General features: G+C 40.4%; 1 protein-coding gene across 3 annotated transcripts in view; it reads left to right on the forward strand.

The window, feature by feature from the left end:
• The window catches only part of adgb (androglobin), a 38,857-nt gene extending 16,006 nt beyond the window's left edge, over positions 1-22,851 (forward strand). For 2 of the 3 annotated variants that reach the window (XM_075459520.1, XM_075459522.1), the window contains exons 13-35: positions 650-695; positions 1,695-1,806; positions 1,901-1,964; positions 2,121-2,216; positions 2,500-2,608; positions 3,327-3,465; positions 5,105-5,219; positions 5,917-6,084; positions 6,793-6,931; positions 7,243-7,377; positions 8,974-9,067; positions 9,802-9,933; positions 10,179-10,332; positions 10,649-10,836; positions 10,971-11,137; positions 11,653-11,786; positions 15,663-15,771; positions 17,697-17,854; positions 18,311-18,466; positions 18,618-18,702; positions 18,787-18,889; positions 20,960-21,143; positions 21,268-22,851. In XM_075459520.1, coding sequence (XP_075315635.1) covers positions 650-695; positions 1,695-1,806; positions 1,901-1,964; positions 2,121-2,216; positions 2,500-2,608; positions 3,327-3,465; positions 5,105-5,219; positions 5,917-6,084; positions 6,793-6,931; positions 7,243-7,377; positions 8,974-9,067; positions 9,802-9,933; positions 10,179-10,332; positions 10,649-10,836; positions 10,971-11,137; positions 11,653-11,786; positions 15,663-15,771; positions 17,697-17,854; positions 18,311-18,466; positions 18,618-18,702; positions 18,787-18,889; positions 20,960-21,143; positions 21,268-21,468 — 2,988 coding nt within the window. In that variant the 3' untranslated portion in view covers positions 21,469-22,851. The remainder of the gene's footprint in view (positions 1-649; positions 696-1,694; positions 1,807-1,900; positions 1,965-2,120; positions 2,217-2,499; positions 2,609-3,326; positions 3,466-5,104; positions 5,220-5,916; positions 6,085-6,792; positions 6,932-7,242; positions 7,378-8,973; positions 9,068-9,801; positions 9,934-10,178; positions 10,333-10,648; positions 10,837-10,970; positions 11,138-11,652; positions 11,787-15,662; positions 15,772-17,696; positions 17,855-18,310; positions 18,467-18,617; positions 18,703-18,786; positions 18,890-20,959; positions 21,144-21,267) is intronic. The other variant, XM_075459521.1, reaches the window with a different exon arrangement.
• The last annotated feature ends 3,652 nt before the right edge of the window (positions 22,852-26,503 follow it).

Raw genomic sequence — 26,503 nt, forward strand, 5'->3', positions numbered from 1 at the left:
TAGTGACTCACATACAGCTGTACACACACACATTGAGTCATCAGTGAAGTCTTGGCAGGGGTTGCTTTGAAGTTACCCAGATACAAAGACATAATTCTTGTTCAGAGCTGAGTAAACTTTTGGACACTTTCCAGTTTTTTTTTTTTTTCCTCCAGGGAGCATTTTTTGATCAAAATTTGTAGTTGATACAGGTGCACCACTCTTTGCAGTTAGCTTTGATATTGCTAATGCCCTTTTCCCAGACCACACCAACTCCTTGTCTCCTGCTCAGTCCATATGCTATTTTAGGGATATGACTCGTTAGCTGTATTCCTTTTATATTTAGGGAAAAATAGGCATGGAAGAAGAGCTATTGCATAAATTCCCTCTAAAATTACAAACATGCTAAACAAACTAATAACTTATCATGTCACTGGCATTCAAACTAAATTAGAGCTGGTGTTCCCTGGTGGTGTTTTTAGCTGGGGAGGAGTAGCCCCTGTCACATTAAACTGTGTCTCTGTGTTGGGCGAGAATGGCACAACACCACAGCTGGCATGGAATCACCAGAGGGTGGAAGCATATCTCTTGCAGTGCTAGTCTGTCAGCATCCCACAGTTCATTCCTCCCTCACTTTCCCTTTTTTTCCCCCCTCTTGTTGTCCCTGTAGGTTACAGCAGAGGGCAAGAAGAAGGACACTGATGACATCTCCAATGGTAAAAGCAGTTTTTCTGGAATGCTTTGCACCTCAATTTTGTTGGAAGAATCATACAAGATCATCTTACCTGAGGTTGAACTCTAAGCTCCCAAAATGCAAGATGCTCATTATTTATCTTTTATTGAAAAAAAACCCCCAAATGTCTTGAAGGTCGTTTTTATTGGAGCGCTTGAATAGCATCAGTGCAGCATAGCCCAGTTAACGTGTTTAGAAGAATTTTCATCCATCTTTCTCTCCATGCTTCCATCGGTTGGCCAAGACAGTTAGATAGGAAGAAAAAGAAGATAGGACTGAATTTATGCCCTGTGACAACAAACCAATTCCCTGCCTCCTCTCTGCCCCCGTTTAGTTGCTTAGTAACACCTGCAGTTTGAGTTAGCAGACCACCATTGCTCAGCAGCAGAGACGCTGGCCTTTGCCGCCTCATCTTACTGATCAGACTCTAGCTTCAAGTAGAGCTCGGGGGCAGGCTGTTTGTGTGTGCGCATGTGTGTTTTTGGGGATGAGTGTGTCTGTGTGCATATGTCTATGATTTCGCACAGCATGCAGTGGGATAGAGGGAGTCTGTGAGTGGGAGTATGGATGTGCATGTGTGCTCACACTCTGCCTTTATGTGAGAGTTTGGCCAATTTGCTCGGTGTATTTAAGATAATGATTTGAGTCTGGGGTAACTTGATATGAGTCACAAGCATTTTGTTACTCGCAGCATTTTGAAATGTAACATTTCACTTGCAGCTCCATTTTCACTTGGCAGTAAGTGTGGTGTGGGAAACACCAGTCGTCTTGGTTGATACTCAGCTTTACAAGGATATGTTTTCCCTTTATTATGATGTATGATGTATTATGATATCAAACAAAACACTTCATTATCCATCTCTAAGCAAGGAGGTTGTTACAAACCTGCGTTCGGGAAACAAATGTCTCATTCCAGAAAAAACTTTTTTTTTTATTCAGAATTCATCAGAAGCCCAAATCACTCTTTAAAACTCCCTTCCAGATAGGCCAACGACTGCAATGAAAAAGCCTGTAACTCAGGAACCCTTAACTATTGTCGGACCCATCCTGCAGAAGACATGGCTGGACCTTGATGACTTTGCAGAATGCTTTCAGTGAGACATACACCTAAACACAAAAATACAAATATTACCATATCGTACCAACGGATGAGAGACAATTATGAAAAACATGTTTTTATTCTTCTAGAACCCTCCTGGTCTTTCACAAACCACAAAACTACCCACATCAAATCAAGCAATCACATTTTAAGGTCGGGTACTATTTTGTGCTGGTTTTGTCTTTCGAGCTGGAAATTCTCAAACTTTTAATGCCTTTCTCCACATATTTTCTGTGCTTTGAGAAAATGAATGGTCATTTTACTGGATATATTGCAATTACAGTAATTTAGTTGTTTATTTGTCAGCAGAGCACCGTCCTACCCAAAACTACAGGAGGCATCAGCTGCACTGGCTCTTCTACACATTGTCTTACCTCTGCATCCATGGCTGTCGCGAGCCTAGAAGTACTCTTGCAGACACTCAAAGACATACATGCATGCACAGGGCAAATAGATTTTATGTGCATTCTCATCTTAATCTTTCAGATTGTATCCTTCTTCATATTTAACACTTAGCTGACATTACTAAATTCACTGACTTTTATCGGTCCTAATCAGATGTCATCTCAAAAGCTACTCTGCTGTTTGAGCTCATTAATATAACTCCCAACAATTGGATTACATTCCCACCTTTTGCATTTGCCTTCAAACTAATATTCAAACAGTATGCGTGTGTTTCTTCCTGCAGTGTGCAGAGGTGAGAGGCACTTACTTCCTGTGTGTGGACAGCCTGCAACCTTCACAGATTCTCATCAACTTTTCTGCTCTTCGTTTCTGGAGAGATCCAGCTGAGGAGAGTAAGGATTTAACTGCACGCACGTGGATTTTCTTGCTGTGTTTAAACCGCTTCTTCACTCGCTCAATATATAGTGTCAGTGCATCACATAGAGTACTGGATAGTAGTGGATAGGACTAGACTGCTGCTGATGCATTTCAAACACTACTTGATTTCAATAGTTCTTTGTGATTATGCACCATTTATTCATAGTTACCTGTCATATAAAATAATGCAGGTAGGATACAGACACAATACATCTGAAATGACCAACAATGTGCTGTTTTTGGTTGAAGATATGTTGTAATTCGCATTTCTCTGTGGACACTCACATAAATAACGCACCAACTGCGATATATCGACCCACTGAAGCATTGACAGTAGCTGTAACTATAGTAATAATGATAGTTTATAATAAGGATGATGATGATGATTATTATTATTATTACCTTTATTGAGGAAGGAATAAGTAGGAATGGGAATCTGTCTGAAATGGAAGATCTCTTTCGCAAGACCATCTTGGCCAAAATAGTTTCAAAATACGACACATAAGAGTTATTCAAACATAAGATTAAAGGTGAAATGAGAACACACTCATGAATAAAAACTGACTCCTTTTATAGTAAACTTACGGTGAACGAGTGCACAAATCGAACCCATCATCTGTATGAACATTTTATTAGTTATATTTTATGCAACACATTTTTTTTGTTTGTTTTTTTTCTTCCTTCACCTCACAGGAAAGGAAATGGTTGGAGTACGTACATCTGCTGCGTTAATCATCCTGCCACACTCCTGGACATGTCTGCAATCTCAGCTGCCTGTTCTCACCATCAAGGCCACCTACTCAAAGGCAGCTGTGCTCAACCTACCCTCAGGGTAAGACAGCACTTGTATAGATTGAGGGTTCTGGGTTGCATTGGTCAAAATTTCTGAGCATAGGAGTCCTAATGCTGCACACACTAACACATATTAGATATAAATAAAGAAGTAGGCTTCAAAGTTTCAGAAGTTTCAGAGATAAAAGTGAAGAATACAAACATCTTTCAAATGTGACCTATCAAGAAGACATGACCAACCATGCAGTTCATCAGTGCTGGAAGGTCAGCAACATCAACAAAACAACAAAGTCTGACCTCTCTCAGATGAGCAGAACATAGGAATAAATATATAAATATGTGACTTTCCCCAAATTCTCCAAAACATCAGTGATGCAGCAAACCCGGGGTTAGCCTGTCCATGAGGTCACGCAGTTGCATAGTTCATGTTTTGTGTACGTAACACAGTCTTATGTTCAGATATGCAAGTCTTCAAAAAGCTATTTTTTTTTGTCCCATGTAAACAACACCTAAAGGAAATTTCTACATAAACTCGTGCTACTGCAGTTAATGAGGGATCTGATCGAGCGTTTTTTTTAAATTAGAATTAGCATTGAAGCACTTTTGATTCTTGTATCCATGATGCCAAAACATTTTCACATCTTGGATTTATTACATAAAGATGCCTGAATAATACACACCATTCTGGGTCAAACTCTATAATTGTAACTGGTTCCTTAAATATTGTCCGCCTCAATAGACTTAATATTTGTATAATTCATGTGGCCATTCTGCATTTTAAAATCAAAAATAAAAGATCCCATTTAATTTCCCTACTCATACCTCACAACCATTTATTGACCTAAGTGATGTATTCTTCCCTTTCTGAGTACCTGGTTTTTGCTCAGCTACAGTTCACTTTTGTTTTGATTTTTATAACTGTGCAGAGATCTTCTTTAGGCTATCATGTAAGCAGTGGATATCTGCCTACCTCAGTTGCTCTGAGAAGCAGTAAAAGAATCTGTCCCAGTCTATTAATGGGTGTGACTTGGCCTAGAAGCAGAGGGCCTAGTTTCTAGGGTCAGGTGCAAGTATGCAGCAGTGCAATTACCACTGAGCCGTAATCACACACAAGGCACTCATCTCACAAGGCCCCATAGTGCTTTCTCTCCAAGAGACTTTAACTGATATATTGAAGCTACTTGACAGCAATCATTGTTAAATGAGTTACACACTTTGTGTGTGTATGTAGTTCACTGTTTTATCAATTTCTTGTTATTGTTTAAGTCTCTCCTTTAATTTTTTAATTTTTTTATAACGCCATTCTGTGCTAATTTTCTTTTAGTTTTTTCTTCCCGTCTTCACTCCCAATCTTCTTTCTCCTCACTCTCATTTATTTCCCTCTAGTGTATTGCTAAAATACCAGCCAAGCGCTGCCATCGTGGTCATCCATCTAGTTAGGCTGTGATGGCTGAATTACGTCAAGCTAATGGAGCCAAGGGAGTGGGACACAACTCTCATGGCTGATCAGGTCCTCTGAACTCAGCTTGGCACTTGGTTAGCTGAAATTAGACAAAAGAAAACTTCAAAGTTTCTTTTTTAAGGGTTAACCCTTACCCTAATCGTTTAGGATAGTGCAGTAAATAGTGCAGTTTGTGCTTTTCTAAACAGATACAATAAGTCGTCTCTTTTCCCTTCAGGCGCCATGTGCTGTGCATGCACACACATGCAGCACTGGGCTACCATGTCCACCTGTGCAGCAAGACACCATTCATCTTTGGGGATGAGGAAACCATCATGTCACACCTCACAAAGGTGACCAAACCTTTGATTTCCAGCTGACTTTTCATTCTTCTAGTAGTTTCAATATTTTTAATACAATGCTATTATTATTCAGTTTTCAGAAGACAACAGTCTCTTTAGTTATGTTGTGGGTGAATATTGCGAGTTGATACGTCCAGAAATAAGATCACGTAAAGAAGATGTTGCACAACTGGTACACTGTTTTTCATCTTTTCATCGCACAGACCAACCAACGCAGTGAATACTAATATCTGCCTCCTGCTGCTTGTAGATAGATACACTGTTTCATTTTTTATATAAAGTTATGGATTCTTTGCATACTCACGTAGTCAGAAAGGTTGCAAATTTCTCTCAACTTTGGATACAACTCTTTCCAACTTTAATTTAGAAACTTGGCAGCAAAATAGTTTTTTCTCCTTTTTAAAAAAAAAAGTGAATTATTTTTGTCACTTGCGGTGGATGAAACGAAGTGCTGGTGTGTTTTATGTGATGGAAACAAGTAACAAAAACAAAAAAACATTATGCACAGTCCACCGCTGTGGATAGTTTTTACTTTTGGCATATTTCCAAATAGTCTTGATTTGTTTCGCTATGGATTTTCACAGAGATACATTGGTGTTATATACTGTTTCATTTAACTTACATTCAGTTTAACCTGTAGCAATAACCAAAATAGAGTTACTTCTCTTCTGCTTTCTTCTTTTAACAGGAGAGTGCTCGCTTCACTGAGCAGGCCTCGTCCATATTTAGGGCACTGTCCAGAGTGGTGTCTTCCTTTGGGGATGAGCAGGAGCTGCCAGAACTCAGAAAGATCCTGGAAGAGACTCACTGCCCCCAAAACATCAACACCACCAAGGGGAAATGGGAACACCAAAAGGTAGTGTGTTTATAATGGCACACAGACTGTACACAAAACGGGTATCTTACTGGCTTTATGATAGCTGCTGCAAGTACAGTATTTGCACATTTGGCCATGTTTATGCTCGTCTGATCAGATCAATCACATTAATTGCCAGATAACTGTTTATCTAGAATTTAGCAGCCATGCTTAGCTATTGTTAAAGTGGCGTAGCTAAGTCCCAGCCTAACATTGTTCAGCTTTGTTTTGAAAAATGTAGTCCTCGTAGTCCACGTGCCTTTGTTTTCCACCACTCCTGTCATCGCTCAGTCCATTCCTCCACATCTTGTTTCTGTGTCCTCATCAGTCATGTAGTACACATATTGACCTGTTTTCTTTTTTCCTTGCTGGGTTTCTCTTCATATTGTTCAGTCAAGCTTTGTTCCCATTTCTTGTTTGTTTCTCAGTGTTCCTGGTTTAGATTTTCTTTTTTGTGTCTCCGCACTACCTGTTGCCAACTTTTAGTGTTTTTACACTTTTGGACTGTTTCCTGCATTTCTCCTGTTTGTTTCTGATAGCTAGAAGGTGGCATGTTTGAAGAATAATACATACTCATCTGGGCACAACAGTGGTTTTAGGGATCAGGTTTTATGTACACGTGGCCTGTCGTGATAGTCATATATTCAGAATTGTTTGAAGTATATTCACAACTTTGCAAAGTAAGTGTGTGTGTGTGTTGCGGACTAGGTGTTTAACTCAGCTGTTTACCTCATGGTCCGCGAGGCTCTGGGCCGTAAGCTGACAGCAGAAGAGCTGTTTGCTGTGCAGGCCCTCACTGCTGACCCCTCCCTCTTGGCCTCTCACCCACAGGAACACTCACCTATATGTAGGTCTTGTGTGTTTGATTCCTCTATGCTGTCCATGTTCATATATTTATACGTGCAAACATATCATTCCCTTTAACTGTTTATATAACTGCTATAATCACTGCATTAAATTACTGTATGACTCCTATCCAACCCAAATTATCATTGACATCAGAATATACCATCATTTGCGAAGTAATTCATTGCAAATGCCTTTATTTTATTATTTTTTTCTAACATGCCCATAATGGAGTTGTATTCCATTGTCTTAATTTTTAACTCACTTCTCGTTTTTTTTTCTTTTTTTCTTCCTGTGTCTGTGCTGTGATAGTAGACACAGATTCAAAACCACCAGAGATCTGGAGAAATAGGCAGCCAACAGACAAGGAGGTCCAGGCTGTCACCATTCTGCAAGCTGGATTCAAAGGGCGCTTGGTGCGAGAGGTCCTTAAGGCTTCAAGACCTGGTAAACATGCGCATGAACACATTTGGAGATGATTTATTCAAGTAAGATGACCCCAAGTAAATGATAGATGGTATAATTTCCTTTCTACTGATGTATACAATCGTGAATAGACTTGACATGAGAATGCCCATAAATAGGTATGTACTTAAAGACTGAGCCTCAGAGCAGAAGGACAAGTAAGTATTGAAGAGGCTGCCACTCTTGCTAATACACTCTGACACATGAAGGGTTGCCACACATGTAGATTAAATATAACAGCAAACTCAGGCACACAACATTCTTTCAGCCACATTCAAAATGCTCGTCAGCGACTTGAATTAAAAGTTGAAAGGAGGCTAGGGAATGGAAAATAGTTTCCAGGAAATTATAAGGGATTATACTGAGAGATGAAGTTGAGGAGCCCCTCCTCTGTAAAAATGTATCTTTTTCTTGTTTACTGTTTAAATGCATGGTTTTGTTTTGTGCAAATTGTAGATATATGAATTTTTTGTGGTGGTGTAATAACAATAGCTGTAACCTGAAAGTGCACCGAACCACTGTCAATCCCTGGGGTAACACTAGAGGTGACTTATTACCTGGGCGTCTTCTGTTTACTGCTATTGCCTGAGGCTAACTGTGGCTTCTCCTGTCACAACATGTGAACCTGTCACCTGCTGGGGTATGGACAATCATATTAATGCAGACAAAGCACAAAAAAACAACAGCGTTTTGCAGCATTGGTGAGATTATCCTCTTTGTCATAGTTTGGACAAGTGGCGTGAGCATTCCATACATCAAGAATAGTCACACCATCCGTCAGCTCTGCTGAAAAACGCTGTTATGTGCCATTTGCATGACAGCAGCATACATACACACACTCAGGCTGAACAGCTTGACTTCTATAAAACATGCTTGTCATTTCTAAGAATCTATTAATTTACTTATCAAAGTAGAAAGTGCACCATTCAGAGTGGCACTTAAAGTAATGGCAAAACCTCAAACATACTTTAAGAACAGTGGCTGTCTAACACCACCACTTTCATAAGCCATTTGTTCGTTAATTCTTACATTAAATGGCCAAACTCCCCAGCGCACATTTTTTATCTTTTTCATTGGCAAGTCACATTTCTGCACATCTCTCTTCTCCGTTGCTCTGTACATTTTGTTGTCTTTCCACCATTTCATGTGTCCCTCCATCTTTCCGTGTATTTTCTTTCTTTAACTGCAAAAATTGGAATGCATTTCACATCAACGAGCGTCGGCGCACGGTGAAGGTTTGATGTGAAACGGAAAGCGTAAGAGAGCAGAGGAGAAGGAGGATTGCATGATGGAAGAATGTGAAGACGACGTTGCCATATGTCAGCTGTGAAAAAAAAAAAAAAAATCTATTATTTAGCCGTCTCCTCGAAGCACTTCTTTCACTTGTGGGAACAAACGCACCCTAACTGACACACGTGCCCATGAACATGTTGCACCTTATTGTTTATCAGCATTTTTCCTCCATCCCGCTTTGATTTTTTTTCACGTGTTTGACAGCAACATGGATTGTCTTTCATCTTTAATGGTGGCTACTTTTCTGTGTGTGTCTGTGTGTGCATGCGTGTTTACATCATTCAGGAATGAAGGAGAACCTTAACGCATCCAAGATTCTTTTAGACATGTGGCCGAAGATTGAATCAGATGCAGGCAAACAAGCTGCTTTCTTGCTACGGTAATTCAAAGACACAGTTTGCAAAAATACGCTATTTTAATGACTCATGAAAAATGTTGATTTTATACACTTGTGCTATACATATAATGTTACAGATATCCTGTAACAGAAATGTCCTTAGTGAAAGAATATGAGAGCACCCCTACTGCTCTCCTGTGCCACTGCCGTGTAGATTGTATGGCTTGCGTTTAGCCTTTCTGTTGCACTGCATGCCCAGATATCTGCTCCCTCTCCTGGTTGTGGCAGCCTGTGGGGGCCATGCAGGGAGCATTTTCCACATTGAGTTCCATCTTTTCCCAGTGGTACCATCTGCTGTTTATACTCTTCTCGTTCCAATCAGCTTGCAGCGTCTGCCGAATGACCTGCTGCCTGGGGAAGTATTTGTGCGCATGAACACTGAAAGCTTGTACACTGTGTGTATGGAGTGTAAAGGGGGTTTGTTGTTGGGTGTTGTGAACCTTTGAGCATGTGTTTGTCTTTACTGACAGAAACATCCACTTCAAGCCGAGATGCAAAGTGCATTTCCTTTCCTCCAGTGCAGTCTTTTGATCCCTTTGTTGACTGGATTTCATTCACTTTTTGCTACATAGCGGATAAGTTTTGGGATATCATCCCCTGAGAATAGATCTTTTCTTTACTTCACACAAGTTATATATATATATTTGTTCATATATAAATATGTATGTATATGTATGTTTCTAAATGTGCTCTCAACCTCTGTGTTTCCTGCACAGGTATATCATAGAAAACTCTGAAAAGAAAGCAGAGCTCTACCCTTGTCTACAGGATGAATCGACCAGAATCACCTTTGCTGATTATTCCGTATCTCTTCAAGAGAAGGCCAACTCCTGGGTTTTGGTCTTTAGGTTAGAAAGCATGTGTAGCTTAAAGGTTAGGCTTGGCAGTGAAAGAGAGTTTTCTACCTTTTCTTGGGAAATCTTGTTGGAACCTGATGTAAATAAGTGATGGTCTGTTCTTACGGAATGCCTAAATGTTGGCTTATGAGTTCTCATTTGCACTGCCAGAGCAATAAGGTTAGGAAAGTATTGCTGTGATGGAAGAAAAAATACTTGGAACAATTGTCCGATTTATTTATTTATTTTTTGTACAGACAGGTTTTCCTTGTTCCTAAGGGGATGCTGCTGGTACCAAAAGTCGACTTCCCAGTTCCTAAATGTCTGCTGCATGTCATAAATAATGATACAAGGCAGGAGATTGACATGCTATTCAACAAGGTGGCACCCCATTTCTTTCAGCCAAATAAGGTCTGTGGATACAAAAAATGATTCAACTTCATAACTTAATTAAATTAATAAACTTATATTTGGAAATGTTAGCATACTGACTGTTTACCAAGACAAATTACTTCACTTTAGGAATGCTTCAAACATATTTATCGTTTTGTAGGATCAGTTGTTGCTTCATGTCATTACTAACTGTGAAAATTCAATAAATCTATGAAAAGCTCCTTAAGATACTTTTCCTTAATAACATCTGTACTACTGCATTGTAATAAACTTCTCTCAGATATTTTAATTTCACGATTGAATTTTTTTTTTCTTTTTTTTTTTTTTGTCACAGCTTGGTTATACCTTTTTAGCAGAGGTTGTAACGCCTGAATTACTCCCTGCTGGAACCAAGTGGAGAATGCGCTTGATAGGCTCAAAGGAACCACTTCCAACACCGTCCAGTCAAACTCTGCTTGAGACTTTCTCTGTGAGGGAATTCCAGGAATATTACATTCCTAATAATGAAAATCTCATATGCCGGTGAGAGAGTGATGGGTTTCATGGACAGCATTTATACTAATCAAACAAGTGAATCGTTACAGTTTGCAATACAGGACAAAATGAATTGTGGTCTGAGACTAATAGTACCTACATCATCTGAAACTTTTCTACAGTTACTGTGTCCATGTAACAACGGACCTCCTGGGAACGATTCAGTTTCAGGCTTCCAAGCCAGATGTATTAATACGTCTGTCTGTTCTGGACTATGAGAAGGAAGTAGCTGGCAACACTGGGATGGGCCATGTGTTAATTCCTGTGTTCTACTTCCATGCCAACAAAGGTTAGCAGTCATCACATGCAATAACTATAGTATTTAAGGATTTAAAGCACCTTGACAGCAAAACATTTGTGAGACTAAATTGCGTTTATCTGCCAAAAAGTTGCATGTAGAGCATCGTTTTCATCTGCGGGGATTTCAGTTTTATAGGTGAAGATTGTATTGTATATACTGTATTCTGAATGACAAAGGTCAATATTCCTGGTATGAAAACCTTACAGTCTAAATTATGCAGCCAAGCCATTAAGGAAGCAAGAATTTTAGTATGAAATAGTATGTGTGGTACATTATTGTCTTTTTATTTTTTACTTTCTTTTAGCACAACCCACTAAAACATTAACACCATTCTATAATCCTTGAAGTGTTTGCCTGTTAGGCTCATGGAGGGTTTGTAATTCATGCAACAGGAAGTTAGTATTAATAAAAAAACTGGGTTGTAGAAGTTTCCAAGGACTGATTATTGAACACTGGTGTCTTTCCTCAGAAATGGACTTATGTGGACTTGCTTTCTCTCATAGAACCCACCAAAGGTGAAAAGAGCAACATGGGATCTCCCACCCAGGATATATCTCAGCAGAGAGAAGGGACAGACAGCGCAGTTGTAAAGCCAGGCTCTTCACCTGACCACCGCCAGCCTCCAACTAAGACTATGGTATCACTGGCTACTGTTTGTGTGGTATCTGCCTTTGCTCCAACACTTAACTGATCTCACTTGCGTGCACATAGCACGGTCGCTATCAGTCTTTCTCACCCACTGGCTTGCTGTCTGTCCATATCAGTTTTTTTCTCCAGCCAAATAACACCTTACTTGTTAGCGTGCGCGCAGAGACACACACGCACACAAATTTACATTCACCCACACACACATTTACACAGACGAAATCTGACAAAAAGAAGAGCAGCGAAATCTGGAGGGGTGATTTTGTTGTTAGTTTCTGGCTTATCAGCAGTTCTCTGGGGCACTGATTTGCTCATGATCTATTGTCTGAATACCCACCCATCCACCAAAACTGTGCTATATGGTAACAGGCATGTTATACTAATACACGTGTACATTTGCTGTGACAAAACACAAACTATTGATTCGTCTTAACTTGTAATTATTTTAATTCCCCACCTACTGTTCCTAAATACATACATTTATATGGAAGTTATTGCCAAAATGTTTGTTTTGGCTTTGCTGTAAATGTGTCTAATACTTTTTTGTACCGATTTTCTCTACTTAAACAGTATTGTCAGTAGCACTGAGACGGATCATGTCAGATCCAATAGATCAGCAACCAGCATGAAGAAAACATTGATCAAGACTTTGAATCAATCAAGACTTAGATCAAAAGGTCACAGTTTCAGGCACTGTTTGCTGCCACAAGCGTGCTGATACTGATACTCATTAACAGAGGGTTAATAGTGAGGGCTCATTTAGTATTATAAGTGTGGGACATGAACACCCATGTGAGGACACACAAAAAAAGCCATTTTAGTTATTTTCTTTTGTAATTTTAGGTTTTTTTTGGAAAAGAAATTTAGATGGAGATAATTCCCTTCTGCCCTTTGTACAAATGTACAAGAACTGTTCATGGGAAACTAGCCAAGTCAGTTTTCTTGAGTGTTCCAGGTCAAGCCTCAGGTTAACACGGCGCCAGTCTTTGTTGAATAGATCCTTTGGGACAGGAGTTTGTCTTCTTCATCACTGACGTGTCCGTATGTAAATAACTGCTTTATCATGATGTTTCAATCTAGAAGTATGTTCCCAATGAAATAACATCCCTTCACTAAGTTCATTTTCATAAAGAGTAAACTATGTACATTAGAACAAAGGGTGCTGACAATCTTTCCCATCCAGCTTTAGTAAGAGAAGAATAACTGACACCTATGGATTTACATAAAGTCTGCTCACAGTGTGGTTATGTAGTCAATTCCCCAGAGGTCCGTTTCACGAAGCAGGTTTAGTGAAAACTCTGAGTTGATTAACCCTGAAATGAGGGAAACCCTCAGTTTTCCATTTCACAAAGGGAGGTAACTCAACCCTGAGAAAGAGGGATAACTCTAGCCTGTTTCACAAAGAGAGGTAACTTAACCTCTCGGTCAGATACCGTAGTAACAGACTCTATGAACCTAACCTGGTCGGGACCAGGTTTTATTCAAGAAACTTCGGGTTTCTCTCTGTCTCCGCCCTCTTTCAGCCACACACGCCTTTTGATTTCCTCATTCATTCAGTCAGCAGAGCGAGTTCAGTAGGAGACGACTTTTTTCACGAACATGGCATGTCCTTTTGACAACGATCCCGTGGATGAAGGCGCAGCATTATTGCGCAGAGAAATAAATATTCGTCGGAGATGGTAATCGGACCGCACATAGATTTTTGCATTTACAGACAATTATCTTTTTGAGCGGCACCATCAGAATGTGTTGGGACAAAAGAAAAAAAAGACATAAAAGACAAATAAATATTTGTATGAATAGGCTTAAAAAAGACATATATAGGCCTATTATATTAAGACTTGTGTCTTGGGGATGGACTCCCCCCAGGGATTCCCTCAGCCACTGCCCTCCCGTTAGAGGTGGTGGTGCTGGGCACCACCCGTTTTACAGGCATCTGCCTTCTTTCTGTTGGCTCAATAGAAGTCTGTGTTAGTGTAAATAGGCTTTATTATTTAACGGAACATGATATAGATGAGAAGACATAGTTTATGTGTGTGAATAAAATAACTGCACCATCAAATAGCCACTTAATATTTATTTTACAGTGTAAAACATGATCAAAATGAGGGACCTCCATGGCGAGGTCTCACCTGTTTGAACAATGTTTTTATGTTTCATCTTAAGCTGCTGCCAAGAGCGCTTCTCCCCCGCGAGATTGCACCTAAAAGAAATAAATGAATGGGCTACCATTCAAGCAGTTTCCCTGTAATATTATTGGGATTGCAAAGGACTACATTTAAACTTCCGCTTTTGCTGCTGCAACGGTGCACTTATTTCTAAAAACGTATTGAAACTCGCCGTATGAGCGCATTAAGATTTCCAATTTGAGGTTGGTGAAAAACGTAGCCCCCCCTCTTCCCCGTTGCCATGGTGACTCATCGAATCGGGGCTCCATTGATGCTGGCTTTTTAAAGTTGTGGCGCACACGCGACACTCAAGGTGAACCTACTCAGAGTTGATTAACCTCACTCAAATCAGCGTTTCTGGAACCGAAAACTCAGGGTTTTCTATCTCAGAGTAGATCAACTCAGAGATCAGTAATAGACTCAGAGTTGGTTGAACCTGCTTTGTGAAACGGACCCCAGGTCTGCCTAAATTCATCCCTCTTTTAGGAGGAAGAAACCAACGCACACCAGAAGTTTCGAGGTGCAGGTAGCGGGTACTAGTTCACTTCAAAGGGAAAGATACCGCACACTCTTGTCCATCATGCTGAATTCAGCATGATGGACAAGAGTGTGCGGTATCTTCCCCTTTGAAGTAAATTCATCCCTCTACCATCTTATTGAGAGAGTAATCTTTTCCAATTTACAAAATCGTATTGTGCCATCTTCTAATGTAGGGGGTATTGAGTTGAGCCATCACCTAGTTATAGATTTCTTGCTCACCACCAACAGGACCTGCAGTAGTTTTATATCTTAAATACAACATTTAATTTTTTGCGAATATCCATCCAATTTTGGGTGGGTGAGTTTAGGGTAGTCCCAACATGTGAAAATGATTTGCTTCACTCGTTCCACACTGTCTCCAGCAGTTACACCCTGGCATTTACCTTGGTGTGGAGCCTTAAAGAGTCTGACAGTATTTTTCCAGCCATGTCCACTATGGAGTTTGTTGAGGATCACTGGAAACAACAAATCTTCCCCCATGCTTCCTCTGATATTTCATTTCCTGATTCTGTTTAATTCTTTTTCGTTTGTATTGTTTAAAAGAACCTCATATAATTTGGAGATAGGTTGAGTGTGAGTCGGAATGCAGAGGTTAGGATGTTGTTGAACTGTAATTTCACTTTAGTTAAGACTAGATCTGCAGTTCTTACGGAAGTAGTGTCATACTCTCTAAGCCATGTTTTGCATGCAGAGATTGAAAACTTTTTCTTTAGACAATTTTCATACAATCACTTTCTGCAAATGCCTTAAATGGGCTCAGTTGCAAGTATAAGAATTAACATAAGAAAAACTGAAGCTACATGTGACTATTTTTGTCATTTTTGTTGCATTTTGATTAAGACACTTTCTTGACGAGCTTAGGTTTCAACTTGAGTTTTTGTCCAAATTCAGTCTTTCTTGTTTAATGTCATGCCAAAGAGAGTTATTACTTCTGATATAATCTTAGCTAACAAACCTTCTGCCTTCTCTCTCCCTTTGTTGCTCTTTAAGGCTATTATATCGCTCTGAATCATCACCACAGTTTACAGCTGCATGTTCACAAAATATCACACACAGTATTTTAGCTTTATCTCTACGATGTCATTTATACGCGTGTGCCTAAAACCACTTTTGTAATGTGTAGATGTTTCACATTTATTTTTCTTGTGTGTGTTTCACAGGGTCACAAGTATGTGGTGCAAGCAAAGGTGCTCTGTAAGAGCTGGGATTTGGATGAATCCCAATTGACTTTTGCCTTTATGCTCAAAGACATGGAAAAGAAGGAGATAGGTATGTACTGTACAGTCAGCCATTCTCAGTTGCCCAAGAGAGAGCCAGGAAAACATTTCAGTATCACATGAATTTTTATCTGGACATCTACCTCTTGATGTTCATTATGCATGATTCAGATTTATGATTCAGATAGCCCAAAATACATGTGCGCCTATAATGGGCCATGAAGCATTTTCATTTGCATTATTGTATTCAGATGTTAGTCAGCATTGGAGCCTTGGGTTATGAATATATTCTCTTTATTCCATGTTTGCTCTTGTCCACCTCATTTTTTGTGTCTTGTTTTAAACGTGGCTGATACTCAGTTGGCAGTGTCAGGGGCCACAGCAGACGCAGTTTATTCTCTGCTTCCGCTAGCCAGAGGCCTGTAATCAGAAGCCTGATGAAAGCCAAATGAATACAGCTGCTTTTGCAGATCACAGTGTGATTTCTCGTGCCCACCGGCCATTGGCTGTTGCAGTAATCCTGTCCTTTGCCACCAGCTCTGCATTTCTTCCTTTAATCATGCTACAAAAAATGCATCAATTGAAGAATCAGTGGTTTGAAATTTGTGGAAGTCTGTTGGCAAGAATTAAGGGGAATGAATGAAAAGCTGTGCAGGTGGATGACATGTGGATGTTAAAGAGATGCTGCATGGGGACAGTTTTCATGATTGCCTGAAGAGAAAGGCGAGTTTGCTGTCATTGAATTCTAACACTATTTTTTTTTCTGTCGCTCTGGTCACTGGTGCCCAGATTAATCCATTCAGTTTGCATAGCACAAAAATCTACAAATGATATGCATGACTGTCATGTGCAACATTAATGCTAATGAAGTGTGCTGTATGTTTTATCTTCCTTTTTTCCTGAGATATTTCCCTTACACATGTATGTGACCATGCCGAGATCTTTGCGAATACTCATGTTTGTCCTTGTATGTATATAAGAGCCAGTCTCCTCACAAAGCTCTTGTGTTTTCCCAATAATCTTATGGAAATGGGTCAATGGGATGTCAAATAAAGTTGGCTCTTGCCCCTTGGTGCCCAGGGAAATATCCCAGCAGGAGAGTGAATTAATTTCACCCAGTGTAACTCTTGTCTCAGTGGTGAGACTGTGCCCTTGATCATGGTCCCCACATGCTACACAGATAAACACGCTGTGTAATCCACACCGGGCTTTGAAGCCTATTTTACAAACAGTTACAGAAAGCTGAAGTCAAATTACCGCACAGCATATGTTCAATGAATGCCGCGTTTGCGTCCCCGCTATAAATCTTAGTATATTCTGTCAAAGCAGTCGCTGGATATATACTTGTGTCAGCAGTTTCATTGCCATGACAACCACTGTGACATTTTTACCGTGATTCTATCAGAGCATAACTCTGAAAAAAACAGGTTTTGATTCATTTTATGTCAGTTCGTCCATCTTAGAATCATTTTCCAGAAGATCTCTCGGCCTTTAATTAAAACAGTGATTAATCCTTAGATAAAGCTACAGCACTAAATGTCCACACTTGGAAATAAGAGTAACTCTTAGTATTTAACATAGCACTTCAGCCAGAATGATGGGGAGTCAGCTAAATGATGGATCATCACGTTCTTGATGTTGGAACAGTGGGACTCACTTCATTTAAGCTTGGAAGTGCACTAGTTTCAACTTAAAAGTGCAACAGTGCCACCTAGCAAACATTTAAATGAACAACACATGCATTGTTCTCCTTCTCTGTCATAGTCTGTGAAAGAATGATTTATTTTCTCATGAATTTTCTGTATGGAATGGACACGGCTCTGGGTGCCAAACTGGTTTGTCTGTCAAAAAAGAGAGCAGTAACAACAGTTAATGCTTTTATAACATTATAACACTATTTCTAGGAGCAATACAGAACAGATTTTGTCTGTGGTATTATCTAAAGTGAATCTACTTGATCTCTGTCTTGAAATGTAGCGAACAAGCTGGGAGATCTGAAGGCTTCATCCACCACTATCCCACCAAGCAGTGACGGGCTCAAGTCCAACGCACCAAAAACCAACCGCAAAGGTGAAGGTGACAAGGAGAAGGGGAAGTCGCGTGCCGTCTCCAAATCAGGCCCCAAGCAGGACACAGTAATGCCTTACTCATTAACTTACAACAGTGACCCACCACAACACTGTAAATTGATAATTTGGACAGTATTATGCAAACCCACAACTATAAATAAATGATACATATATATATATACAAATTACAGTGGCACTTGTTATGTGATTGTTAATAAAGAATAATACTGGTCACCCTCACTTCCAAATAATTTCTCTTTGTTGACAGTAAAACGATGGTAAAGTGGCAGAGGCAAAGTAGAAAATGATCTCACAACTAATGAATTAAAACGATCGGTTATTTACAACAGGACATTAGAAGAGGACATATAATCTTTAGTAACTGGGCAGCTGGTTGTGTGCGTCACACTGAGGAGCTCTTCAAACGAGACATAGTAAACAGTGGAACAACGACCTTCAGCGCAATGTTTGTCTGTGTGAGCTTAAGCATTATTATTTTCGTGCATTTGTTTGTTTGTCTAGAGCCTTGACCTGACTAAGCCAAACTGGACGCTGCGCGTTGTCACTGATGAGAGCAAAAAAGAGGGCATTGAGGTGAAGAGGGACACGGAGAGAAGAGATGAGATTAGGAGCCTTAAAAAGGCCTGGGAAATGGTTGAGCCAGGACGCTGTGTCAAGGTAACCCAAATAATTCAGAAGCCCTTCTGATCTAATTTTACATATAAGCATAAACACATGTATAAACTGGGAAACAAAAGTATGCTGTTAGATTTTTCCCATCTTTACCTAAGCATATACTACTGACATAGTTGTTTTGCTGTCTTTTTAGGCTTTACAATCCCGCCTTGAGTTTCTTGACCAAGACCAACATAAAGCAAGTGATGAAGCGACTTTAGATGAAAGCATAGACCCCGGTATTATCCTGCACATACACCCACATGTATTTAGGCTGTTTGTGTTGTCTTACTTGTCTCATAGAGTTATTTCTTCATTTACAGCTCCTTCAAGATCTGTTCCAGGTACCGGTCTCAGTCCATCCAAAGAAAAACTGAGTGATCTCCCTTCCTCCCACTCTCACTTAGACCACAGTCACCTCACCAGGTTTGCAACTGGCTCTTATACTCTTTTTTCACTCTTTTTCCATCAAGTTTAGCGCTCATACTGTCGCTGGGATAGACAGAATGATGGTAAAATCAGATTGATAATGAGACCACAGCCAGCACTGCTACAGGTTGTGTGCCTCTCAGTGACTGTTTCTGTAACAACAGATAAATTCATACATGTGCCGAGAGGACAAAGATGGACTGTAATGACTCTGCATTGTGACGCTCTGACAGACTGCGTGTTACCACAGTCCTGTGCCATATGTACAGGTCTGCTTTTCTAGCTCTGAACTAAACAGCCACGGGGCTTGTTGACATAAGGGGATTTTTCTGTGTGTGCGCAGACATATGTGTCTGTCTCTGTGTGTTGAGTATGCATGATGTTATGTTGGCAGACGTGACGGCATCCTTTTTCTTTGCAGCAGAGTGGATTATGCAGTGTATGCAGGACTTTGCTAGTAATTTACTTTTTATGACCTTTGCTCCAATTGGTGCAGTGAATTACATTTTGTGCCGTTCCTGTCCTGAAAGGGCAGTGATGCCATAAAAATATATGAATGATTAAATGTGTCCAAACATTTGACTGGCAGGGTATGCACTAACATAAGGTGGGGGGTTATGACAGAGAAATGGTAAAAAAAAAAAAAAATTGTTACTGGTGGCCTGCCAAGCTTCTTGCTAGAGATGCTTTATTTCCAACAGCAAAGCTACTATGTATGCGCCTCAGCCTCCAGTTGAAAACACAACAGCTCCACTACTGTAACTGATGTTCCTTAAAGTCATGCAGAGGTTTTACTCAGCAGAGTTGGTGCTTTACTCAACCATAGCGGTTAATTTCGTTATCGGATCACCGTTATGGTCACGAGCAACCACGACTTTCCTGGTTTTCTGTGTGTAAGCCATGTGTTACCATTTGACTTTGTCACTTTTTTTTGAAGGGAAGTGTCCCTCTACAATTCTGCCTGAGTGTCATGTTACTCTCCCTCACGCCATCTCTCATTCTCTCCCTCCATCTCTCCCTCTGTCCATCCCTCACCAGGATAAATGAGATGATATTTGGGTCTGTTAATTAGAAAGCTATTTCAGGGCCCCTGTTGCTCCAATGAGATGTGCCCCTCTTCCGTCACCTCTTCATCCTCTCCTGCTGCGTGAGCGTGTGTGCTCACATGTGTCTCTGTGTCCAGCTTCTAATGGCTGCTGACACTGGCCTGCAATCTGAGTAAAGACAGAGATCCCGGGGAGTAGTGCGTTAAGGCTGTCAGATTAGTCTGCAGTGCACTCCTCTCTCACAAAGGTGCACCATGCATGCCATCTTTATGGCTTTTGTACACACTGTTACACACAGTGACAGAGGTTGAACAAGGGCATCGTTCGTTAAGCAATGAACCTCTGCTGTTCTTTCTTTCCATTAAGGTCATCTTGTAGGACATACGTAATAACATTTAGAGTTAATTCCCTCAGATCTTCACTGTGTTGGATTCACAGGGTCATTTCTTTCCTATAAACACACATGTTGAACGACTAACTGGTTCACTCATTCACAGCTATTCCTCTTGCTCTGCTCTTGTCGCTTCTGTGCCCACACAAATACACGGTGTGGTAGTTATGAAATCAGTCCTTAACTGAAAAACCGGTAGAATATGATGGTTCTATCCAAAAGCAAATCGAGTTCTCAGATATCCATCTGAATCCACAACTTGGGATATAAGATAAGGCCTGGGACCATGTGTACATCATTTCTTCTACCTATCTCTGTATTTATCTATACCACATTTCCATCCTGCCTGTGTCAACATCCCCCCATCTCATAGAACAGCCTGTGTAATATCAGATCCTCACACGTCTCGGTCTGATAAAATATACTTCATATAGAACAGTACAACACTATATTTGTTCAGAAAGAAGTTTCTCTATGCACTGGAAATATACATTAATTATCCAACATTTACTCTTGTCTATTCTCATTAAAGACATCACTGAAAAGGTGGAAACAGCCCACATGACAGTAGATTATGGTAAAGCATATACACTTGTGTTGTATACACTAAGTTTTTGTGCATACACGTAGGCGCCAAAAGGAGTTTCCAGAGCTGATGGACTCCCAGAGAGAGGAAGTCAAGCAGAGGGAGCTTTTTGAAAAGTTCCAGACCCATCGGTTGGTCCGTGAAGATGTGCTGGAGCACGATGAACAGCAGGTGTTCAAACGATTGCAGCTAATGAGGCTTCAGCTGGAGATGTATGATAATGTACAGGTCAGTGAGACAGAGACAAGTATGTCTGAAATTGTCTCTAGATGTTGTAGACAACCACAATGAGCTGCTTCTGCTTGGAAATCATCCTGTAACTTCTTTCTGTCTGCCTCTGTCTTGTCTCCAGGCATCGTGTCAGGACAGGGAGAAATTATTTGATGCTTGGGAAACGTTTATTAGCCATCAGATGGCGGCCGAGAAAAAGGAGCAAGAAAAGAATTCAGCTCTGAAGGAGGCCCAGTTGGCAGATGTAGAAAAAACAGCCCCCACCTCTGCTGCCACTCAGCAGCCCAACAAACCTGCCAAGAGTGCTGGAAAGAAGAAATGATGGTCATTAGCACTGACATCCAGTCTGAGTTCTCCTCAGCAAGTCTGCTTGAACACTGAAGTGTCTTAATTTAATCCCAACATCAGTGCCTGTACTTCACTGAACAACACCAGAGAAAAAGTTTGCACAGTTCAGAGCTGAGGGGGCTGTTGTCTCTTCCTCTTTGACTCTTTAGGATTCTTAATTACTAGTTACTCCAAACCAAAAGTGAAGTGAAAGTGTTTCATTTTCTTTTGCAATGAATTTCATCTTCGTAGCTTTTTTTTTTTTTTTTTCTGTATAATATATTAAAGCTTCCCTTCATTCACAGATGTGTTGTGGTCAGTGTTGCTCTGACAATGTTGCATGTCACAATACTAGTTTCACAATATTTCTTCTCTCTTTAAGTACAGCTCTACAGCTAGTTTGGACACCAATTCGGGTCTAATTTTGTCTCCAATCATTAAAATTAAGAACATGTTTAGTCATGTTTTCAGAAAATATTAACTTCATTCATTTTTTTGATAGAACTTTGACATAAATAGTTAATATCTGCATGTTTCTACAGATCATCAGACATACCTGTAGAGGATCTTTAATTATCAAACATTTCTCTTCAGAAAAAGTGGTTATTACTGCTGTAGCTGAGTGTAATCACTTAAAACCATTCTTCCTTCATTGCACTGAGACTGTCATTATGTACGATCATATTCTCCTAATCTTCTGCTTTCTATTGAGTGCATGACTGGAAGCATGGCGGATCAAGCCAACCTTGCACAAGCTGACTGCTACTGATCGATTGAACTGTAGTCTTGCTGATATGAGCCTGCAAGACTCACATTCTACAACCAGGCAAAAGGACAATGCAACGCATGCAAGTTGATCTTTAACGCATCATGCCAACAATGAACATAATTCTAAAATAAGCAGTTTTTTTAGGTTTCTGGTTTGTATTTAATCTTTAATCTCGTGAATTTGACATGGTTAAGTGCCCTTTCTCTTAATTAAGCATTTAGACCACATCTACTTCTCCATCCCACATAGTCGGGTGAGGAATGAGAAAGTAAATTGGAAATGAAAGGGCAGATGGTGCCATCTAGTGGCTATGGCCGTTGATAAATTCTCATTACCATGTCAGTAGTGTGCCGTTTCAAGGCTGACAATAATCAATTGTTCCATTTTGCTGCTGCTGCATGGGGGAAATTATCATTATGCTGTTCATGTTTATGTGTGTGGACCTGCGTGTGTTTGCCAGATAGCTGGACAAGGCTAATTGTCTGTGCCTGCTTGCAGATGCATCCTGCAATATTCTGCTCCAAAGCTTTTGGTGGTGCGCCTGAGAACTCATAGATTAGAAAGCTTTCAAAGGAATAATTCCTTATTCTAAACATTAATTGGGAAATGTATATTAGATCTTATTTGAAAGGATGTTATGCCTCCAGAAAGTTTCCAAGAGTCATTAGAATATATGCACACGTGTATGTATATACTGTATATAAACATATCCACTCAAATCTCCACTTTACAGTGTTGGCATGTGTGCTTTGTTCTGTGTTCTCTTGACTAAAAAAGTGTGCTGCTGTGTTTTGCGTGTCTGTTCAGTGGGTCACACCCCATCTAGCCGTCCACCATTTCTACCCTTGTGACTACACGACAGATTTAATCCTGAAAGCCTTGTTCCTGGCACAGGACATTCCCTCTTGTCTGCACCACTTGCCCAATTCAATTCCTCCCTTTATAAAACACGAGTTGTTCCGGGATGTTTTCACCTGCACCTAAATCCGCCCTTCTCCTCCTCCGTGTGTGCGGAACAAAGGCTGTTTCACTGTTTCGGCTGCCTGGACAGAGATATCCCCTGACTTTCTCTAACTGGCAGTGACGCGTGCGTGTTACCAGGTAGTCTGTTTGTTAATTGGCAGCTGTTGGCTGATGGCTTGATGCAAATGTGTTGTGAGCGACGGAAGAACAGAAGAGTTACTCCTGAGTAACCTTGAAAATAAGAGGAGAGTCGGCATTGTGCGTGTGTGTGAGACTTCCAAAAAGTAATTTGAAAATATTTCATTTTCAAATGGACCCACATGGTAGAGGGATGATGAAAATAACTGAAAGTAGATACACATTCGTCGAGTGGTGTGGGGACTGTAGTGGCTCTTTAATTCACTCTCCATTTTGGGAGGCAATAATTCCAGAATGCTTTCATCAATTTCTTTGCTGCTGCGTTTTGTGAATGATAAAAAGGCATTCCAACTTTTTCTGTAGCTTTTTCTCAGCAGAAACAGTTTTGTCACATATATGTGTGCTATTCACAGTATATGCAATACCATAGACAATCCTAGTTCCAAAAAAGGTTGGGATGTAAAATGTAAATAAAAAACCAAAGGCAATGATTTTTGAATCTCTATTCGAAATAGAACATTGAAAACATATCAAATGTTAAAAGCGAGACGACTCGCAGCTCTCTGAAAAATAGGATCTCACCTTGAATTTGATTGCTTTCAAATGTTTCTCAACATTTCAACCTGTTTTGTCCTTTCGCTTTAACCCAACTGGATCTTTTCTTTTTGAATTCATTATTTTTGTCTGATACAGCAGTTCCAGTCCAATCACATAGTGGATTAAATTTCAAGACATGAGAAGGTCATCAGATACTTTGTTTTTTTTTTGTGTTTTACAGCAGTATAAGAAGACAGGACAAACACAGCGAGAGGGATAAAGATTCCCAGCTGGAATCATCACAACATGGTTACGTCCTTATAAAATGCGTCTTAAGCACTCAGCTGCCAGGCGAAACATAAGAGAACAAAACCTCCTCATCAGTGTCAAAACCTGGTGTGACCCCGATGAGTCACCGTATGTATGAACCATTGTTTGTTTGGTTTTAGTTGAACGTAATGAAGCAGAACAAAGCGTCTGCAGCTGCGTTAGTGGCTCTGTGAGGGTGCTTGCAGCTGAATACTGCTGTCAGCATCTCTGTCAGAAAGTTAATGTGCTCACCAACGCGGGTGAAGGTTTTATTTCAAAGGTGGGGGGGCAGTTAGTACAGGAGCATTAATCCTCAAGAGGATTATAGGTTTTCAGATACACCTACCAGAGCAAAATGGGAAATTCTAAGAACCTTTTTTTTTTGAGCATTTTGGATTTTATTAGATTGTGAGTTAGTGGATAGTAGAGAGAGACACTGGGGTGACTGGCTGGAATTCAACCCGTGCCTTTGTGCTGAGGACTCGTGCAATACACGTGCTTGCTCAACATTGTGAGCTACAAAGGAGCCAAGATGCCCAGTCCCTTTTAGATATGTTGCTAATGATCTAAATTATCTACAAGGACAGCAAATTAAAGACGATGTTCTTCACTCGCCACCTAATTAACGCTGGTGAGTTGGTAATTAATGTGCTGAGTGAAGCACAGAGGTGGACCGATTGTGCTCATTTGAAATATAACGTCCATAATAACAAAGTAATTGAAGAGATTTTTCACCGATTTACTCCTACGTGAGGTAGAACTAAACATCATCATGTTATAACATACAGTTACGGTTTGTCATCAGAGGCAGGACCCTTGAACAGAGGCAGACTCCTGAAGACTGATAATCAACCAGTTTTATTTACAAAGTGCCAAAGGTTATCCAGTGGAAGTAGCTATAACAGAGGCTTGTGGGTGATGCCCTACGGAGGGGAGGGTTTTCCTGAAGAGCATAAATTTCCAACTTTCCAGAGGAGACAGCGGTGGTGGTGCAGAGTGGTGAGATGACAGGTGCTTGACTCATGGCTGACTGGAGAATACTCCTTAGGTGTGCAATAGAGCTCTGGGGTGCTCTAATCCAGAATAAGAGTTTCAAACAAACGGAAGACCCAGAACCTGAACAGGTTCCTAGAAACAGACAGAGGGAAAACAAGTTTATATAAAAATAAATACATTTTTTGGGGGGGCTTTTGAGCCTTTAATGGATAGGAAAGTTCAGAGAGACGGAAAGCAGGGGACAGAGAGAGGGGGAACAACACGCAGCAGTGAGCCGTCCGATGCGGGACTCGAACAGGGGCCAGCTGCAGCGAGAACTATAGCCTCTTGTACATGGGGCGACTGCTCAACCCACTACGCCACGGACCACCTGTTTTTTTTTTTGTTTTTTTTATTATTATAAAACTCTGTTGCTCACAGGCTTTTATTTTGTAAAAGTCTGTTGCTGTCTGCTGCGGAACCGGAAAAGAAAGTAATTGGCGGATCCACCAAACATGGAGAAGGGTACGGAACTTTTACTCGGCCATTTTCATTTTAAAGTTCTTCCAGACGGCGGAGTCGACAGAACCGAAGTCATCTGTAAACACTGCCAAGTTGAATTGTCTTATCACCGTAGTAGTTCCAGTCTAAAATATCACTTAAAGGCAAAACACACAATTGATCCCAGCAAGTCATTCAAGGAAACAGACAGTGGAGCGAGGCTTCTACATAAAAACTACATAAAAATTCTGAAGTCAAAAGTGTGTTTGCACAACGAATTTTATGGCACTTTCATTCATATGGCAGCACATTTAAAATAAAACTAAATGCTAAAAGCTAAACACTTTTTTTGGATTCATTTTTGGATTAATCGTGATTAATCAGGGAAATCATGTGATTAATTAGATTAAAAATTTTAATCGTTGCCCAGCCCTAATTTTAAGAAATCTTTACAAAAGATAAGACTCAAGATTTTTGGTTGCACAATACCACAGGACAGCAGACGAACTGGTGATGACTGAAGCACAGAGCCAGGCTTAGAAAGAGGAGGACATCAGCGCAGTCACAGGCGAGTCAAATGAGCAATCAGGGAGCATCGAGTAGCCACTCCTGCGCGAAGGCAGGAGCACGGTGTAAGAAACCAATAAGAAAAAAAACCAAAAAAACATGAAAACTCACAGATCTTAATAGCACTGTTCATACTCTGCCCTGCACTTTCAAGCAACATGAATATCAAAATGTGTAAAGTTTCAGCCATTTAAATTGAGCCCCCCCCCTCTCTTTGTAGAGCTAAGCCACCAGGGATTTTCACTGCTAAGAGCAGTACTGAAAATGTCAA

This window comes from Odontesthes bonariensis, chromosome 24, assembly GCF_027942865.1.
Source record: "Odontesthes bonariensis isolate fOdoBon6 chromosome 24, fOdoBon6.hap1, whole genome shotgun sequence".
NCBI classification, from domain to species: Eukaryota; Metazoa; Chordata; class Actinopteri; order Atheriniformes; family Atherinopsidae; genus Odontesthes; species Odontesthes bonariensis.